This window comes from Phoxinus phoxinus (genome assembly GCF_949152265.1).
Source record: "Phoxinus phoxinus genome assembly, chromosome: 9".
Taxonomy (NCBI): domain Eukaryota; kingdom Metazoa; phylum Chordata; class Actinopteri; order Cypriniformes; family Leuciscidae; genus Phoxinus; species Phoxinus phoxinus.
The window spans coordinates 8,721,069-8,737,491 of NC_136884.1; the positions used below are offsets into that span (position 1 = coordinate 8,721,069).

The 16,423-nt window shown below is 39.0% G+C and overlaps 1 protein-coding gene across 21 annotated transcripts in view; it reads right to left on the reverse strand.

Moving 5' to 3' along the window:
* The window catches only part of grip1 (glutamate receptor interacting protein 1), a 215,738-nt gene that overhangs the window by 36,429 nt on the left and 162,886 nt on the right, over positions 1-16,423 (reverse strand). For 15 of the 21 annotated variants that reach the window (XM_079622029.1, XM_079622033.1, XM_079622031.1 and 12 more), the window contains exons 8-11: positions 12,109-12,256; positions 11,342-11,511; positions 7,358-7,504; positions 4,050-4,199 (exon numbers count right to left, since the gene is read on the reverse strand). In XM_079622029.1, coding sequence (XP_079478155.1) covers positions 4,050-4,199; positions 7,358-7,504; positions 11,342-11,511; positions 12,109-12,256 — 615 coding nt within the window. The remainder of the gene's footprint in view (positions 1-4,049; positions 4,200-7,357; positions 7,505-11,341; positions 11,512-12,108; positions 12,257-16,423) is intronic. The other 6 variants (XM_079622039.1, XM_079622035.1, XM_079622030.1 and 3 more) reach the window with 1 other exon arrangement.

Genomic DNA, 16,423 nt, shown 5'->3' on the forward strand with positions numbered 1-16,423 from the left:
GTAGTATTTATTCATATTTTTGATTGAGTTTTTTTTATATTTTCCAGTTTTAGTAATTTTGTGGTCATTTTTATAATTTTTTAACTCTTTAATAATTTTTTTAATGGAAATTTCCATAATTTATGAAACAACGCTTCCCCGTTATTGACGGAATTTTCCGGCTTTCCGTGTTTTCACATACGGAGCGCTATTACGCATGTTCTGAAAGAGTACTGAATCTCCTGATCAAAACATATGCGAAGAAGATGCAGAAACAAGCAATATCATATGTAATCATATGCATAAAATAACACAATCATCAAATAAATCAAAACTGCCTAACTTTACTGAATGAAATATCGACTCAGGACGAGGTATAGGACTGTGTAAGCATTACAGTGTTGATGGGCTCCACCCACTCTATCCATGGTTTTGATCATTGTTCTGAATCCGATCTGGATGTAGTCTTTGACAAAAACGTGATTTTCTCAGCTTTTTGATACAATTTTTGCTTTTATATGAAACTTACCCACATTCAAGTGTTGATGAAAAAATAATGCATGAAGCAAGAATAAAATGGGGTTTTATTTAAAAGCAGATGATCTGTTCTTTTTTTGATATATTGCATGTTCAGATATTCATACAACAAAATATTCTGGGCGCCATAATTTTTGCCAAAATAGTCAAAAACGCTGGGGTGGCTGGCAGCTTTAAAAAAAAAAGTGGGCGGGAAAAGAGTTTAAACAAATTTGAGTTTATCTAATATTTATATATTCTTTTATTTCAATTACCAAAAACTATTTTTACTTTTAATTTCTCAATAAAAACAGTGGTCCAAAGTTTTGACTGGTAGTGTAATACTTAAACCTGGTTATTTCATTAAGCGGACATACCAGTCTGGTCTAGCTGGTGTATATTTGGGTGAACAGCTGGTTTATAAAATGCTCTTCTATAGCATACCAGTCTGAGCGGGCTAGGAGACCAACTAAGACCAGCACACCAGCTTAGACTGGACTAAGAGGTTTTTAAACAGAGTAGCAACTGTGCATTATCCTGCGTGTTCCTTTTTAGCTATTAATATTTTCCATTATGATATAATATACTCTGGTGTGCTCCTCTGATTAAGCATTTTTCATGTTCCTCAGTAAAATAAAAGCTGAGCAAAGACTCAATACAACTATTACAGACCCATTATGGAATCATTTTTCTAAACAAACAGCGTCTATGAGGGGCCATGCACATGCTCAAGGCAGTAAAACTGAAAATAAATGTGTGTAATAGATGAGATGCTCTGTTTCTGTGCGGCAGGTATATTAGCCAAACACAAGCGTCAGGAAGTGCAGTAGGAAAAACTATTAAAAGTGATGTTCAGAACAAGTGCAGCTAAGTAAATTAAACACTTCAAAGTATTTTTTGCCATTTTGAAATACCATCTCATATCCCAGTTTAATGAGACATCTAAGCAAGCCATTTGTAGGGGGACTTCGCATCTGTGGCGCTATCAAACCATGCTGTTGTTCGAGCAAAGCGAAATGTCAACTTCTAGCACAGCCGATGACAGGATTTCAGAGCGGGACAACCAGTTTGACCAAACCATGGAAGAATGCTAGAATTATTTCCAAAGCACACCTACTTGAAATGAAAGGCATTAATGTCATAATTTACCCAAAAATTAAAATTCCGTCATAATTTACTCACCCTCAAGTTGTTATAAACTTCTTTCCTTTGCTGAACACAAAATAAGGTATATTGAAGAATGTCTGTAATTTTCATTTTTGGGTTAACTATGCCTTTAAGAGTGCTTTGGAAACCTGCTAGGAAACAATCATTATTATTGCAATTTCATTTTTGATTTATGTTTTAGTCATGTTGTTATTTGCTTTTTTTCATTTGTATATATAGCTTTATTTTTTTTAGCTTTAGTAATTTTTTAGTACTTGAACTTAAACTTAAAAATAAACAACAACAATGAAATTAACTAAAAAAAGCAACTAACTGAAATAAGTTTTATATTTTAATATAATATTTATAATTTATTTCAGCCTTATTCCTATTACTAAAAAGTAGTTAATTCAGTTAACAATAACAACAACACTTGGTGCAACTAGAGAGACAGAAATACTGATTCCCGTTGGACTGAATGTGAAAACTGATGATGTCAGCAGCATGACCTCATCCTGCATCTCAATCATCACTTTCACATCTACGTTCTCTATAGTTAATAACCAAGCAGCTTCAAATGCAACGAAAAACAGAAACTCACAACAAGTCAGCCACTGAAACTAAAGTTACCACGAACGAGGTCAGTGTCATGGGCAGCTGATTAACCATTTTCCAGTCCCAGCGTTTGTTTATTGGTCTTGTTGACAAAGCCCGCAGATAACACACACCACGCGGCATGAAAGCGTGGTCGGGTAATTATCTGCGGCAGAGGCGGCGACGCTGCTCAGTTGAAGGATATGAAATATCTTTCAGGATCTAATTACTGGGTAGCCAGAGGTGTAATTTCCCTCTTTCACTTGGCGGCTTCAGATATGGGAAGAGAATGCTGATTGTATTCACTTCAGGTAAGTTCTATCACACTCGCTGATCTTATTCAGATTCAGAGCCCAGTCGCGAGAGAGGGAAGGACGGGAAGCATGTGCAACTCGTCTGAATGTACAGATAAAGACAGACCATCATAGCAGAGACAGGAAGAATAATAGACGTATGGCTCTTCTTTAATACCGAGCGACCCCATTGCATTAAGTTTTATTGCTTCCGTCGCTTTCAGTGGCTTGACCAAGCTTCTCTTTTCGCACACTTGCATACGCTTAGCATAATGAGGCAGTTATAAAGGTTCATTTCTGAGTTACAGTAGGCGGTATATTCAACCTCCTGACTTATGTTTCGCACAAAGAATGGCATAGGCAGCTATACAAATTCGAAACCTAATATCAAAGTCAAGACAAGTCCCTGGCCAGAGCCTGCATGGAGGTGCTGATACATTACAGAAGTTTCACAGGAAATCAATAACCAAGCCTTTTTCTGTTTACTTCAGCCATTCTGATAAAAACAAAAGGGTTTAAAGAATGAATCAAAGTGGAACTGGGCAAGAACCATCGATAAATCTGTTGTTTTATGAATGCTTTTATCTTCTCTTCATCTAATTATCAAATTTAAGTTGCGGTTCACTGGAAAAAAAGTTGCTTTGAGTCAGACTTCTTTTTGAATAAATTGTTGAACCGGACTCATAAAACCAAATAATTCATTCTCAAAATTGATTCGGCTCTCAGTGATCCGGTTGCAGCAGATAACAGCTCACTGGAGGTGAAGATTATCAGTGACTCAATCTGCTCTTCACAAAACTGCCAGTGATTATAGTTTATAAAGTTATACATATGGATATTTTTCTAGAGTTTTCAAAGTGCACGCGCCTAAAGAGAGAAATGCACTTTTCATTTGGAAAGAGAATTTGTTTTTGATTGGAATTGGTTCGTTTAAAACTAAGACATTTCAAGCTTTCAGCCTATACGCAGAGTTTCGGTTGATTTGTGAGACACTCCAGTTCTTGCAGTTGAAGACGGAGCAACTTTCTGCTCCTAAGTTTATTCCGTGCATCAGATTTGTCATGTTTCCGGTCTTGGCAAATATGGCATCGAGCCTGGTGAAATGTAGCCACACTTTTGTTATTTTTCCACATCTTATACATCTATGGGGGTTGAGATGCTTACATGCTACAGCCTCACTTGATCCACATCTCTGGGCATAATCGGCGTAAACTAGTGTGTTTACTTAATGCCTCGACACAGCCAATCATGCTGCATGCTTATTGGCTCACTGATGTTGATAAGATTAACCCCTTAGGTATAGAAATTTTGTACCAAACGGCAAGACATGTTTTGATACTCGATAGTATCGAGGCAATTCTGTGCTTAAAAAGTATAGAGTTTGGAATGAAAGAATTGTCATTTTTGGGTGAAAGATCCCTTTAAGAATGAGGCCTCGTTTTGAATTGTACGAAATGTTTAGTTTCGTGATCAATAAAAACAGATTAGTCTAAAAATTCAACATGACTGCATCAAACGTACTTGAGCTCTTGTAGTCTTTCTTCTTCAGTTTGCGTCTCATCATGGTGCCGCGGGGACTTGTGGGATACATGGTGCGTGGCAACGTGTTCATGTTGAGTGAGCTCAGACTGTAGGCACTCATGGAGGTGGGAGAGAAGGATGAACCCAGAGCTGTGTGGGAAAGAGAGAAACTCATTATCAACTCTCAATGACTCATTTCAAAACATTCAATATTTAGTATATAATGTTTAGAATACTTCTATTACTTGTCCATTACAAATGACATTATCAGTATAACAATTCAAGAATTTAGTTTTTTGTAATCTTTCCTCTGGTTTAAAGACAGATGAACTCCAGAAGTTAAGCTTGATGTTTATGATCTCCAGCATGATTTGAGATGATTCGATGAGCATCTTGAGAACATGTGACTATACAAAGATGTCGATGTCACAAACTTACTTAGGTTAGTGACAGAAAAAGTGCAGAATCTGTTATTTTTTCTATTCATTTTGGGTTTTAATAGCCCATCTTTTCAACTGAACTTTTGAACCACAACATTTTCTAAATACAGGTGCTAGAAATGAGAGCCACGGTTTGTCACCACTCGAGGAAATGCACAAAACAACTCATTAAAGTGTAGCAGACTGCCCTCGTGTTTGACGTTGTGTGAACGGCGGTAAGTCTTCATCAAAGCACATCTCTAAAAATACTCCCAATTGCCTAAAAGCCACTTCGTATCACAGAGAAATGCCTAAGAACCGGATCACAGTTCATACTCATCAGATAGAGAGATTCAAAGCCATGTTTTTAGCGCTCACAAAAAAATCCTAACTGGCAGAACATTACTACTACTACAAAAAAATATGTTTTGTTTGGCTGAGACACTGGTGATGCTGAAAACATGGCAGGATTAGAGCAGATTACAGTCTTATTTTTTGCACTGCTGTTTGAAACAGATTGTCTCCTCTTGCCACATGGAAGGACATTCTGCCTTTCTATCTTGTTTTTAAAACACTAAACCATCTACAGCCATAATGAGGCCTTCTTGTCCATTCGTGAATTGTAAAGGATTAGCTCTTCCTAATGCAAACATTAAAGAGTTGATGTCCAGCAAATGCTGGCTAATTTGTCTTAAGGGAAAAAGAAAAACAGCGGCTTAAATAATACAACTCTCGGAGGAGTTTGCGTTCACGCGCATCAAGGACACATCTTTCAAAGATGGAAAAAGCCTTTGAACTTCAAGAACCTAGGGGATATATAATCCAGGAATAAAAAAAACGAGACTGTGACTAAATCGTATTGATGGAATGACAGTAAATTATGTGAAGCCACCAGCATTGAAGTGCCCACAGCATCTTTATGGCCCTCCTGAATGGAGAATGTGAATCATGACTGTGAAGGTTGGGAAGGTGCCGCAAGAGATTGTAGTTGTGTTGCTAACTTTAAATTCAATCATATGTGTGAAATAAGTGGCAAACTGTGAAATCGCTGGAGGTTGGCAGTTTGCTGTAGCATTGGTTGCCGCAGGGGTTTTCAAACTGAAGTCTGCAAGGGGGTGTTACGGATCCAGACATTTTTTTTGGGGGGGGGGGATTGTCAAAATAAACTTAATATTAACTATATTTGTATATCATATCGAATGCATTATTCATTTATAACATATAAATTTATTAAATTACAATTAGATTAAATTAACAATTAAACACGTTTATACATCCAACATCAATGTAATGTAGTGTCCAGTTGTATGACCAGATCATAGAATTATTTTTCTCGCACAGTGTAAATAGGTCTTTACATATGGCTGCCATTATATTTCATGAAAGGAGTTTTTTACAAGATGATCATCCTATTTTGCATCACAACATTCCCTAGGTTGCATCAATGGTCTCTGTCAATCATGTCACCTCTAAATGCCAACTATCACTGATAATGAACAACGTCCAGTTGCTTTAGTGCTGCAAATCACTGTCAGTGTAAACTAACAATTACAGGTCATCTCTAACGGTCTCGCGGTGCCCTTGAAATGCAGAGTGCCACCAAAAGAGATCGATAGGGCCCTGATGGCTGGAATTTATAGTAATGAGTCCATATAATCAAATCAGGCTCGCTGAAAAGGCCGTTGAAAGAGGAAAAGCATGACCTAAAAACACAAATGAGTAGTGCTTTTGTGACAAGTGACAATCTCCCCATCTTATCAGCCAATTAGAGAGCAAATCTAGGGCCTCAGGATGTCAGTCATCATTGACTATATGTCCAAGAATGTATTTGAGACCATAAAGTCCACCCATGACCGCACAGGGAGAAACGATCAGGTCACATTGCTAGAATGTCAATAGTGCAATATCGCTTCCTTGACAAGGATTATGTTCCATATCCCCCTATGAATGGCAACACAAATGAGTCCTGTGTATCTTCTGCACAACAAAAAACACACTTTAAGTCTCCCTAAAATGTCTCAGTGCTCGTCTGGCTTTGTTCGGTGAGTCTGAGCTTTGCCGTAATGTGCTCTCGCCTCTGGTAGAATAGAGCTCAGCTACGCCCACAGATGGAGAATAAAGGCCAGATATAATACGGAGGAAGAGAGCAGTACAGAGAGAAAAACAGTCTTTAGCCTCAGCATAGTTTAGAGACAAGGGAACAGCCGGGGAACAAATTAGTTCTGCTCTGTTTTCCAAAAGAGATCAAATAAAATGCACTAAAAAAGACAAAAACAAAAACAGTCTTATCAAATAAAGCGCAAATGAGACATTCTAACATTTCTTCCTGTATTGCATATCACATTATTTCACATTATTTATTTATGTGAAGCGTGACGCTAGCAACACCAAGGTCGTGGGTTCGATTCTCAAATAATGCATGATTTAAACTGATTGTATAAAATCTAAATATATTTACAATATATATATATATATATATATATATATATATATATATATATATATATATATATATACCTTAAATATAATGTGGTAAAAGTGTCCGCTAAATGCATAAATAAATGTAAAAAAGAAAAATATACAGGATTCACAAAGTGACATTTTTTGACAGATGAAGACATTTTCCCTCCCATTGGCTGTCTATGCTCATTTGCATATTGTTGAACTCCACCCAACTTGATTATGGTTTAGTTGCTCATGTGGCATCAATTAGCCTTGAGTTTTCAATTACGAGACCTTGAGTTTTTATTAAACAATACATTTGAAAATCAATTTGTAAGTATAAGTTATAAAGCCAAAACCCATGAAACAATGGAATAAATCTGTCACTGATGAGAGACGAGGAAGATACAAGAGGATGGGGATGAAGGAAAAGGGAAGGAACATTACGGGGATTGTTTGGAGAGGTTTTCTGCTTGGTCTGGCTGCGGGACTGGTCGGGGTGGTAGGTGTTATAGTGTTGATAGGGAAGGAAGTTGCTGTTGTTGTTGGTTCCGGATTCCCAGGGCAATGTCCGGTTACTCCTCTGCACCTTGACTGACCACACGGAGGGGAGAGAGAGAGAGGGAGGACGTGAGCGGGAAAAGCATACAACACCACATAAATGCCAATGTATAACATACAAGGAGAGGCACTTTAAGGCTTTTCAAACTGTGCTTGACCCTGGAATAAAAAAACCATTGTTAAAAATTACTTATTTGAGCAATTTCATGTTTGAAATGCCCATTAAAGGCTTATGCTTTTTGATTGGACTTTTTTTTCATAAGCGCAAAAAAGGACAAAAAACAAGCACAAGCTAAATAAATTATGCCAAACATTTGGAAAATTTGTTGCATGGATAGTTGACTAAATAATTCAAATACATGTTATTCCAAACCTTCCTTAATTTCTTTTATTTCTAACCGTTTTTGAAAGTCAATGCGTCCCAAAATAAATAAAAATTAACATTACATTAAAACAAAATAAAAAATAAAACGTTGTGAATTATACCTTTAAGAAATGTTCTAGGTCGAGGCAAGCAATGTCACAAATACTGTAGACCTCAACAAAAATGCAGCTGCAAGCTACCTTGCAATATCTTCTGAGACTTTCTTTCGGTTACACATAGTAGACAAGCAGACTTACTCACAAACAAGCATTCCCACAGCAAGGTATTAAATATCCAATAGCTAGTTCTCCCATAAAAGCGCCCTCCTAAGAATACACAACCACGGACACCTGCATTGATTATTTTCTATTTTGGCTCCTTTCTGTTTTTCACGGTTAATTTTAGCAGCATGTTTGCTGTGCTTTCAAACACACAAGCACACAGCCTGGAAAGAGAGATTACAAAAGCAGTCTCAGAGAGAGAGGCAAACCGGAGGGCAGTGGCTGCAGAGGGGATTAGACGGGAAAGAGACTCGGTGAGAGGTGAAGGAGGAGTGTGTTTTTGTGTAAGGCAGGAGACCAGGGATCCATCATCATGATAGCATCAAACAGTAGCATAGAGTTGAAAGACAGTGAAGAATCCATTGAGACTGAAGGTAATCAGGCCTGGACAGATGAGAGCTATTACTTCTACAATTATGTGTGTGTGTGTGGGGGGGAATAAAGAGAGATTGTTCATGAATCATAGAGGGGAAGCTGCACATGGAAATATGATGAGTGTTTTTGCAGGCATCATCAATGTAGAATCTCGATACCAAGGGTGTCAACAAATTAATATAATCAAGATTAATCTTTTTTTTGTTGTTGTTGCATTATCATTATTAATTTTAAGGAGAACATTTTAGTTAAAGTAGAACAAAAATTTTTGTAAATAAATGTATAATAATATAATATAAATTAATATAATATATACTGCTTAATGTGCTCTAAATCTATTATTAAATTGTAGATGTTTTTATTTATTTATTGTGAAGTTAATAGTCTCTCTATACCAGGGCTGCCAACATATACCACATATTGCATATACATACAGCACTCATACAATATTTTGATATGTACAGTATACACTCTGTAGTGTGCACTTCATACATTGTACTACAACAAACTAAATGGGCATGGTAGCCAAGCAACATGATTCTGTTGAGTGTTTGCATCAGAAACGAGTATTATTTTTGTTTTCAGCAGTAACTCAGATGTTTTCTGTGGCACACAGTCACTGCCACCCATGGAAGCCCACCAAACGGATGTTGTGTTTGCATGAGTGTGTGGTGACAAGGCAGAATGTGTATGTGTGATGCATACGTGCGTTGAGGTGTCAGCCAGCTGTCTGGTGTTGTGACGTTTCCGGCATTAGCCAGCTGTCTGGATTTTCACCGCGGCTGGCATTTAGATCTGTGTTAGTATAGAACGCTTCACTGCACTAAATCTGCTCGAGCTGAGGAAATAGAGTACACGTCCGTGTGTGCGAACTGCGTAGTGGACGTGCAGGTGCATAGTAATGCGAGAAGCCTGACAGTAGACATGTGCGGCTCTTCACAGGATTCAGGAGTGCATTTCGTCCTGTGAATGTGTTTGGATGGTGCTCTAAACTCAATTTCCTTCTCTTAAGAGCCAATCAAGACGCCTCCTACCAGCTGACCCAAGGGTCACTTCATTGTTTTCTAGTGCTGGGCCTCTAAAAAACCCTTACGACAGCAAGCAAGAAGCATTAGTATGCTGTGCAGGTCCACGCTTATTTATGTTCTCTGGGCCTAGGCTTTAATCCACATTCTTATTAAGTTTATAGCTTAAAGGTCGTACAGCCACATGACCTTGTTGAAGTTCTGCAAAATAATTCTAATTTGTCAATATTTTTTTGCCAGCAGAACATCAGTACAAGATATATAGGATGCATATAGGATGTTTTATGGTTTTCTAGGTTGTTGCCAAGGTGTTGCTATGCAGATGCTGAGGAGGTTATAGCACGTTACTATGCAGTTGCTAGGGTTTTCCGGTTTTAGCCTGAATGTTGCTACAATGTGGTTGCTTAAGTGTTCTGCAGCATGCTACTCTGCGGTTGCTAGAATGTTGTTGGTGGTTGTTTAGGCATTTCTATGGTATTCTAGGTGGTTGCCGGGGCGTTTCTATGCAGATGCTGAGTTTTTTTTTTAGGATGTTACTGTGCAGTTGCTAGGGTATTCTGGGTGGCTGCTAAGGCATTTCTATACAGTTGCAATGATGTTCTGGATGGTTGCCAGGGTGTTGCTATGTGGTTGCTATAGAGATGCTGAGGGGTTTTAGCATTTTACTGTGCAGTTGCTATGGTGTTCTGGGTGGCTGATTGGTCATTTCTATGCAGTTGATGTTCTGGATAGTTTTCAAGGTGTTGCTATAGTTGCTATGGTATACTGAGAGTTTTTAGCAAGTTGCTGTGTGGTTGCTAGGGTGTTCTGGGTGCTTTCCAGAATGTTCTAAGGGTTTTGTAGCATATTGTTATTGTGTATTATTGTGTGGTTGCTTACTGGCCCAAGTCAAAAGTCTCGATTCTGGTCATTAAATATGACTTTGGTCCGGTCATTCTTACCTGGCTCTACTCTAGTGTGTGGCCTTCTACATCTTTGTGGTATAAATATAGCCCTATCAGGAAGTACAGCAGCATTCAAGCCTTTGTCTCTGGTGTTGAACGTTAACATCCTGCTCCTGATAATACGTGACAGGGCACACATTGGATGTCATGAGGATGTATTCTCTGGGAGAATCACCCTTGCTCTAAACTTTTAACGTCAACGCTTGTTATCATACCATTTGGTGGCGCACATCTTAATAAAATCCTGTCAGGTGATAAGAATGAGCTTTTGAACAACACGTAACCCCTGACAACCTGAGGAAAGATTCAGATATCTGCAGGAAAGATGTTTAAATATTGTTAAGATAACAATCGTGTGGAGAGGATACAGCTGGCCTTGCACTGCTGTCAAATGCTGCATTCAGACAACATATTGTATCTAGGAACTACAGGGTTGATATCAAAGACATGCAATAATTATGTTAGGCATAAATTATGCATATCGCATCACTTTCAATATCGATTAACTCATTAAGGGAATGTCTCCACTCTCAGAGCACTGAGATTTGAAGAGCTACTCTAAGATGCATGTTGTTCAACTGTTCCCATTAATAAATATGACCAAAAATAAAATGCTGAGTGAGTAAAACTCTAAATAAATGTGCATTTATCCACCACATTTTACAATTTGCATCACTTTCGTGGTCTTACACAATATAAATCTCCTGATGGAGTGTAAAAAGAGCCAGGTCAGTTTGAAATCAAGCAGGGAATGCAGTGAATTGTCTATATCCTTACAATGTACAATTCCAGTTTAAATGAATGGATTTTAAGTTTTTATGTTGTAAATCTCTAGTTTACATGTGCCCTTAGAGCTCAGAGTGAGTGTGTAGGTCTCTTACCATGTTCAGGGGCCTTAAGAGCCAGTCTTGTCTGGTGGTGGGGCAAAATCTCCATTTTGACGTGTTCTGAAGCGCTAGCTAGCAGCTGGGTGGCCTCGGCCAGTGTGCAATACTCCATACTTGTGCCATCCACTGACAAGATGTGATCACCCGCATGCAGTGCACCACACCTGCAAAGGCAATTGGATCACTTCCTGTTCTGACAACCCTAAACGTCCACTGAACTGCACATATCACAGGCATAATTTCAAACAATCGTTTAAAACAAATTATTCTCAATAATGCAAATATCACGACTTTCAATAGTTTGTGCAGTAGAAATGCACATAGTGGTTCCAGACTGGGCACATAAACTGGCACCCCATCGATGCAAAAAGGGTATAAAGAGTATTATTAATTCCCACCCAATGTTTCTCCCAAGAGCAAACTCTTGAATCATCTTCAAAGTGCTAATCTGTTCTGATGGAAAGGTTTTCACTTGCTCAGCACTCCGCCACCCTTATTATTGTTCCGGGCCTTTCTGCTGGCATGAAGGCTAGATGAGTTATTGAATTTCTATAATTAGTTGCTAAGCTATATGCATTTCAAACTTTGAAATTTTCACAAGCAGGCATCAGGTTCCTGCAGCATGCATTTCACTCTCGATGCATTGATCTGGCTCACAAAACAATGGAAACATGATGAGCAATGATGCTTCTTTCAGAAGGAAAATTCCTCTTTCATTTCATCTTCCTCTGTGTTGTGGAAATGATTGCCGCTGTAATTACCTATCGGCGATGCTGGCTGGTTTGACCTTGTCGATGATGATGACCTGCTTATTGCAGTACATGGAGGTAGAGAGAGCCAGACCTAAACTGGAGCCCATCGACTTGGCCACCTCCACCAACAGCGGGCCTGAAGCTGTGGCTACAGAATCTGTAAAGTAGGAGAAAGACATTGATTACATTCAGAAAATCCAGTGGTATAAAGCGTCTTTTAATCTCGTAACATTATGAATTGATTCTTGAAAAGCTTTTTTGATGGCATAGCGAGCGTGTGAATATATACAATTTCTCTGCTACGGCACCTGTGTGAACTTGAGGAATTGACAGACTTCATACATCCACTAAGAATCGCTTTTACACCAGCGGTGACAACTTGATTAGATATTTTGCTTCTAATGCATTTGTAAGTGTGACTTAAGTGCCCAAATACATGGGGGGAAAAGAGAAAAAACATTACGAATGAGGGTTATACACCCACACACACATGTACACACACCTCATTAATGTGAATGAGGGCGAGCGGCTGCGGTTGGACCTGTTAAAGTGTAATGGAGGTAATTCAACATCTCAGTTTAGTAATGGGCTGCACTAAAGACCTGATTACACCATACATCTTCAGAGCGTGGAGGAAACCACTACGCGTAAACACGTGTCACACGACCGCTCTTCCAGCCTGTTTCCAACATGTGCTGATTTCACTTGACGCCCATTACAAAGAGAAATAGCTCCTGCTGTTGTGTGTGGAGCGGACAGAATGAGCAGCCGGTCTTTAGTTAGAGCGGGCGTACAGCTGTCGGCTGTCAGGTGTGACAACTTCCTCCCTGCGTTCGCGGTAAACACACTTGCTGCCATCGCAAAATGCCAACATACTGGGGAAACTCCTTCGCTAGTCCGAAAGAAGCTGCTTTGGTCTGTAAAGCGGCTCTATAAAGACTCAAACATGTGGTGATCCAAGTGTATCCAAGGAACATTGTACATTTACGTTTATGCACTTAGCAGAGGGTTTTATCCAAAGCAACTAACAAAGGAGGAACCCAAAGCAATTCATCAAGAGCCAACAACATTCGTAATATACAATGCCAGGTTTATTTGGCGACTACTGTAGGTAAGGAAGCAAGCTACAGTAGAAAAGTTCAAAGAGAAAATAGAAGTTTGTGTGTGTGTGTACTTGAACAACTATATTTGTAAGGACCGGTTTAAGTTTTAGATCATTGGAGTGAGGACAAAGAGTAAAATGAGGACATTTTGGCCAGTCCTCACTTTCTAATACCCATTTAAAGCATGTTTGAGGGTCAGTTATAATTAGGGTTAGGCACGGTTGTGATGGGTTAGGGTAAGGGGTTCGAGATGTTGTCCTTACGATGTTGTACAAGAATGTATGTGTGTGTGAGTTTTTGTGTGTGTGTGTGTGTGTGTGTGTGTGTTTGTATTGGTTTAAGGGTATGGGATGATTAAGTGCTTGCAGAAGATTCAAGTGAAGGTTTGAAGCTCACTCCCCCAGTGACGAGCAGAGAAGTTGAAGATTTTGGAGAGCCACTTTGTTCCTCAAACATAAGGGATTGTCACTTGTAATTGTTTTAAAGCATTCAAGAGTGATCAAGAGTCCAATAACTACAAGCAAATGTGTCGAAATTGATTTGTTATAATGGCATTTTGGGTGGTACATTGCAATCTGGTCGGCTAGAGAAGAGCTGAACTGAAAATTGGCTTGAAAATTGGCTGCTGACTATTCGAGGAGACAAAATGACCAAATTGCACATCCCTAGTGGAAGTGTGAGATAACTAAACATGCTAAATGAGATCCAAGTGATCTCCTTGAGCCACCATGACAGCTGATGATGATTAAACCCCTTTTTCCAGCCCCTGAATCCCACCTTCACCTTCCTGCCAAGCCTCACAGACCCACCTGACATCCGCTAAACAGGGTTGAACTGACTATCCATTAATAAAGCCAGGGGTGGGGAAATTGTTCAATCACATGGGTGCCATCCGGGTGACAGAGGGATGGTGATTAACGTGCCACCGTTATGCGCATCACGCTGATGAGGGCTTGATCGAGGAGCTCGCTAAGGAGCGTTTGTGTTGTCGTGAAGTGCTGGAGGAGCACGAGGCGATGGGAGGAAGAGCAGTTGTAAACAGTGATGAATGTACAATGCATGCTTGGTCTCTGGCGGTTACTTTTAATCAAACCTTGTTACTATATGTGTCCACTGGTGCGGAGCTAAGCACCCATTTTCAATTCCTTCTCTACCGGAGATTGTGGGGTTGACAGTGAAGCCGAGCAAGTGGTGAGAGTGTCGAACAGATGAGATAATGCTCAATATTATGCAAATGAGATACGAAAAAAAAGAGCTATCCGGCAGCCAATCGCTGTAAGTCACAGGAACCAACGCCTGTCAGGAATTCATAAATTAAGTTGGCCTCTTTCCAACTGTAACTGTGCATACATGATTATTTTATGTGATGTATACTCATAATCATAGATTATAGACACTCGTTGTGCATATTACAGAAAACTTGCAGTTATGCTGTTTTTGTGGGCGAAATGCTGTCATTTCATAATAGTAATCCTTGCGATCACGAATTTCAAGTGAGGGCGTAATATTTTCCCACGCAGATTTCGTAACCGGTTCAAGTTGGTCACTCACGCGGATTGATCAATTGCTAAACTATTTTCAATAGACAGTTAACCTCTGAAATTTTGTGAATGTGAGCGGGCCTTAACACCCTTAAACTGACAATTTACAGTAGGTATTGCTTGATTCATGAATGAATCGTTCTTTTGACTTGGACATTTCCAATGAATCATCTGAAACCGTTCACAAAAACAATCTGAACGATTTACTGAATTGGACTGAATTGTTCTGAGCGGTTTGCAAATCAACAACTGACTGACTAAACCTAGAGCCTTCTCTTTCCGACATGTCTGATCCGTTATGAGTTTGGTAACAAACACACACTTGTTGAACTTAACTCATAATGATCAAGCAAATACTAAGAACAATACCACAATAATCCATTAGTACACAATGGCGTACAAATACTGCATAATATAAACAGTTAATTGAAATAAACTGTTTAAAAGAAATGTGTCAGACTAGCATTGTCTTTCGCACCAACGAACATAATGAGCAGGAGAGTTGATAAGACAGAAAGAGAGTGTGAGGACAGAGGGAGAAAGATGGTGTAAATTGCTTTAGGTGTGGAGAAAGTTTTATTTTGGGCAAAATGCCAGGACAGAACGATCTAAAGGTTACACAGCAAAACTTAAACTGAGAAGGAAAGTGTAGTGACCAAAAACACAGTCGAAAAGCCACTGTAAGGTAGTTAGCGTTTAATGCTGTTGGAACAGCACTGTTCTGAGGGGCATATCAGTGCAGTGAAGGATGTGCCTTTTCACTAGACTTCCTCTGGGCACAGCAGAAAGAGAATCTATCACTTCCGGGTCAGCGCCCAATAAAGACATCGGAAAGATGAGTTGCAGCCACGGGCCACTTCAAATCTTAAGAGACTTTCCTTTTCATTTCAGTTCAGCTCACTCGCTGTCACCCTCTTTCTTGTCTTTTTGAACCTTATTCACCTCTTTGGCACTCTGTCATTATCCACAGCATGTTTTCCTTGACATTTACAAATGCAACAAAAACACATTGACATTCGAGAGTTGAAACATGAAACAACTTCTATAAAATTGCTAAAATGTTGCATTCTGTAATTGCTGTTTTCAGTCGATAGGCGTTTACAAATACTGTAATGGTTTTCCAGCTAGAACGATTAAGCCTCAACAATGATCCAGAACACAACAGCACAACTGGTCTGGTCTTCAACAAACCACAAAATGCACATGACACGTCCCTTCTAGACAAAGTCACTGCCATGAACACTATTCAAAGAACTTGCAGAAAAAAAGATGAAATAAAAGTATAAAAAAGTAACTAAACGAAAACTACGTTTTACTACTAAAAAATAAAATAAATAAAAAATACAATAAATCAATAAAACTATAGTCACAGTAATATAGGTGAGTAAATAAAAACTAAATAATTAACAAAATAATTAATAATATTTTAAAGCTGCAGTCCGTCGTTTTTCCTCTTTGTCGCCATCTCTGTTAGAAATCTGCAATTGCAGTTATTCGCGGAATTATTAACTGTGCGTGGGTAGTAAATCGGCATGAAACAGCGCGGATGAACACAATGTATTGAGGCTGCCGCGTCGCTGTGGATACTGTAACGTTACTGTCATCAAGCAATCTCAGAGTATACTTTTTGAAAGTGTCAACATTAGAATTTTCATCGGAAAATGTCATCTGAACAAGTAA